This window comes from Cariama cristata, unplaced genomic scaffold, assembly GCF_000690535.1.
Source record: "Cariama cristata isolate BGI_N322 unplaced genomic scaffold, ASM69053v1 scaffold15111, whole genome shotgun sequence".
NCBI classification, from domain to species: Eukaryota; Metazoa; Chordata; class Aves; order Cariamiformes; family Cariamidae; genus Cariama; species Cariama cristata.
Window position 1 is genome coordinate 583 of NW_009599922.1, and position 3,429 is coordinate 4,011.

A 3,429-nucleotide genomic window follows, 5' to 3' on the forward strand; every position below is an offset into this window, starting at 1 on the left:
TCCCCACCGCCCCTCCTTTGAGCAGGGCAGTGCTGTGGCAACTGTTCCCCCGTACCTGGGCCCTGACACTCCGGCTCTGCGCACCCTCAGTGAATACGCACGGCCCCACGTCATGTCCCCCAGCAACCGCAACCACCCTTTCTACGTGCCGCTAGGTGCGGTCGACCCAGGCTTGCTGGGGTACAACGTGCCGGCCATCTACAGCAGTGATCCAGCGACGCGGGAGCGAGAGCTGAGGGAGCGTGAAGCCCGTGAACGAGACCTGAGGGACCGGGACCTGCGTGAACGTCTCAAGCCCGGCTTTGAAGTCAAACCAGCTGAGTTGGAGCAACTCCATGCCGTGCCAGCTGCTGCCATGGATCCATTCCCACGCCATGGCGGGCTGAGTCTGCAGACAGCTCCTGGCCTTCATCCCGCTTTTCCCTTCCACCCAGGGCTGGGCCACTTGGAGCGGGAGAGGCTGGCGCTGGCAGCCGGCCCGACCCTTCGTCCTGACATGTCCTATGCCGAGCGCTTGGCGGCAGAGCGCCAGCACGCCGAGAGGGTGGCTGCTCTCAGCAATGATCCTCTGGCCCGGCTGCAGATGCTCAATGTGACACCTCATCATCATCAGCATTCCCACATCCACTCCCACCTCCATCTCCACCAGCAGGATGCCATACATGCAGGTAAGGACCCCATGGTGGTGATGCCCTGCACAAAGACCTGCTCTCCCTCCTACTGCACCCTTCTCGTGCTCCCTCCCTCTGACCCTGGGGAAGCCCAAAAGCTGCTGAGACTAGACTTGGGGGCCCCAGATCCACCTCTTGAGCCGGAAGAGGTCAATATCATGGTCATTCAGCCTTGCCGTTGTTCCCATCCCACCAAAGACACTGGCATCTGTTGAAAGTATCAGGGCATCCCTGAGTTTGCCGCTTAGTGACGAGCAGAGTTGTTTGCACCATGTCCTTTAGTTCTGGATCTCTGGGGACGCCGTATGAGTGCTGAGGTCCCACTGGCTACCAGGGTGGGGATGCTGTGGACTGCATCCCTCACGCTGTGGTCTGCAGAGGGAGGGGGAGCCCTGCTAACAACAGTTTCGACAGTATCTTTAGGACTAATGCAATATTGGTTCTCTAGTTTGCTCCTATGGCTCTTGCTGCAGATGGTGAGATGGGATGGGAGAGCAAATGGGCTAATTGTAAGGAGCTGGAGGTTGCTGTCCTTCAGAACTGAGCGGTGGTCCCTTCCATTTCCACATCCTACAGGAAAGCAAAGTAAAAGTGTTTAAGGATTAAAATCTCGGGGAGGCAAAGACCAAACTACACTACAATAGCAAAAAAGTGTGGTTCCTGCTTAGGTATTGTGAGTGGTCAGTGGGATCTGGTGGCAGTCACAGACAGACACCCCCACTCCAAGCAGCTGCAACTACTCAGTGATGGCACCAGGTACAAATGAATGTCTGTTGCCCCACACTCCATACTGGGCACCTCCAGCCAGCACTCTGGCAGTGAGTCCAAAACACTGGAAAGAGCAGTTTTCACAGAAGTAGTACCTTGCATTTCAGCCTTAGATAGTATTTGCAAACTTGAGTGCCTGGCGTTGAGCATCTGTGCTGGATGAGACCTGGAAATGGAATCGCCCAATATGAGTATGCACATGGATGACAGCCATGGTGGCAGATAGACATGATACTGGGTACAGATGTGATTGCACAGCAGGTCCTTGCAGAATCGACTTTAAGGAGCAGTACTTCTCCCTGAGGAGTGTGGGGACAGAGCTATGCCAGAGTGGTTCATGTGAAATTCAGTGCAGGCAAAAAGAGTAACACTTGGAAGGATGTGGTACTGCGTTGTCTAGCTTAGAAGTCATTCCATCCATAACACACACCAACCCTCTCCGTGTCTGGTTTGTTGTGCCTTGTGCCTTTCTCCGTGTTACCTCTTACAAAGCATGGGACAATTATCTTGTGATATCTTTTCTTCCCAGCTTCAGCCTCTGTTCACCCTCTTATTGACCCACTTGCCTCGGGATCACACCTCACTCGGATACCATACCCAGCTGGAACCATCCCCAACCCTCTCCTGCCTCACCCTCTACATGAGAATGAAGTGCTGCGCCACCAGCTTTTTGGTAAGGATGCTCACAGGGACTGCTGGTCTCCTCTGAAGAGCATCAGCCAAGCTCCAAGGGAGCAGGATGGTCCTGAGGGGTCACAGGACCAAACCGAGGTCTATTAAAGAGGGCTCTGGCATGGCGTAGGACAGGCCTACACTATCAGGGGATGAGCAAGTCCTGCACATGTGCGGGGCTGGGAAAGGAAGTGCGGTAGAGTCTTGACTGAGCTATGGGGCCATGGGTGAGGATGGAGCTGTTAAGTTAACTTGTTTATTCTCTTGTTTTGTCTTCGGCTGCAGCTGCACCCTACAGGGACTTGCCAGGCTCTCTCTCCGCACCCATGTCAGCAGCACATCAGCTCCAGGCCATGCACGCGCAGTCAGCTGAGCTGCAGCGCCTGGCTCTGGAACAGCAGCAGTGGCTTCACGCCCATCACCCTCTGCACGGCGTGCCGCTCCCGACGCAGGAGGATTACTACAGGTACATGGACCTGCTCTCTCTCTCCGCGGCGTGGGGTGAGCAGACTGCTTGGTCCTCACAAGTACATCTCCAGCCCTGGCCTGTGGGTGGCAGAGGCGGTGGGGACAAGGAGACGTTGCCCCTGAAGTGAGTGACTCGACCTGAGCCCACACCTGGGAGCAGGGATGCCTTGCCACTGGGGCATGGCTGTGGGTTGGCCATCAGGAAGGTCGTTCTTGGCAAGTGGCTGTTTGGTGGCTAAACTCTTGTGGGGTCTCAGCTCCTCTCCTTGGGGAGGGGGTAAACTTGCATGTTTTACATGCGCTAATACAGTTACGGCAAACCGATACCAAGCCTTTGCACGGGTTGGATGCTTTTGCCAAGACGAGGCTTTCACAAGTGCATGGGGAAGCACGCTGGGAAAGAGAGGTGCAATGTTGTACCTTGTCGATAGCATCTCCTACTTCAAGGATTTGCAAAACTTTCCAAGCCAGTGGTGTCGTGCGGGTCTAGACTAACAGAAGGCAGTGGGAGATAATAATTTGCCTTTTTCTCTCTCACAATCACCTTGTTCCTTTTCTTTATCCTAGCCACCTGAAGAAAGAGAGTGACAAACCCCTTTAAATGGACTACTGTCAACCTGACATCATCATGTCTTTCTCTGAAGAGGAGCAATCAATCAACCAAATCCTGGGGGAGGGGAAGCTGCAGAGTGACACATCCTGATCCCACCATGCTGTAGAGCACAAGAGAAGACGGACGAAAAGTACAGGATGGCATCCTGGGAACAGAAAGTGGAGGAGAGAAAACGGGGAGGGACTGAAACACCACTAACGGACATGAAATGATTGGTACGTGATTTCAGCAGAGCTC

At 54.4% G+C, this 3,429-nt stretch overlaps 1 protein-coding gene across 1 annotated transcript in view; it reads left to right on the plus strand.

Moving 5' to 3' along the window:
* Window positions 1-3,180, plus strand: part of ATN1 (atrophin 1) — a gene marked incomplete at its 5' end in the record, with an annotated part of 3,557 nt that extends 377 nt beyond the window's left edge. The window contains 4 exon segments of the mRNA XM_009709856.1: window positions 1-668; window positions 1,969-2,112; window positions 2,397-2,577; window positions 3,147-3,180. The exon segment at window positions 1-668 is cut by the window's left edge and continues 25 nt beyond it. Of these exon segments, the coding sequence (XP_009708158.1) occupies window positions 1-668; window positions 1,969-2,112; window positions 2,397-2,577; window positions 3,147-3,180 (1,027 nt within the window).
* Between the last annotated feature and the right edge of the window lie 249 nt (window positions 3,181-3,429).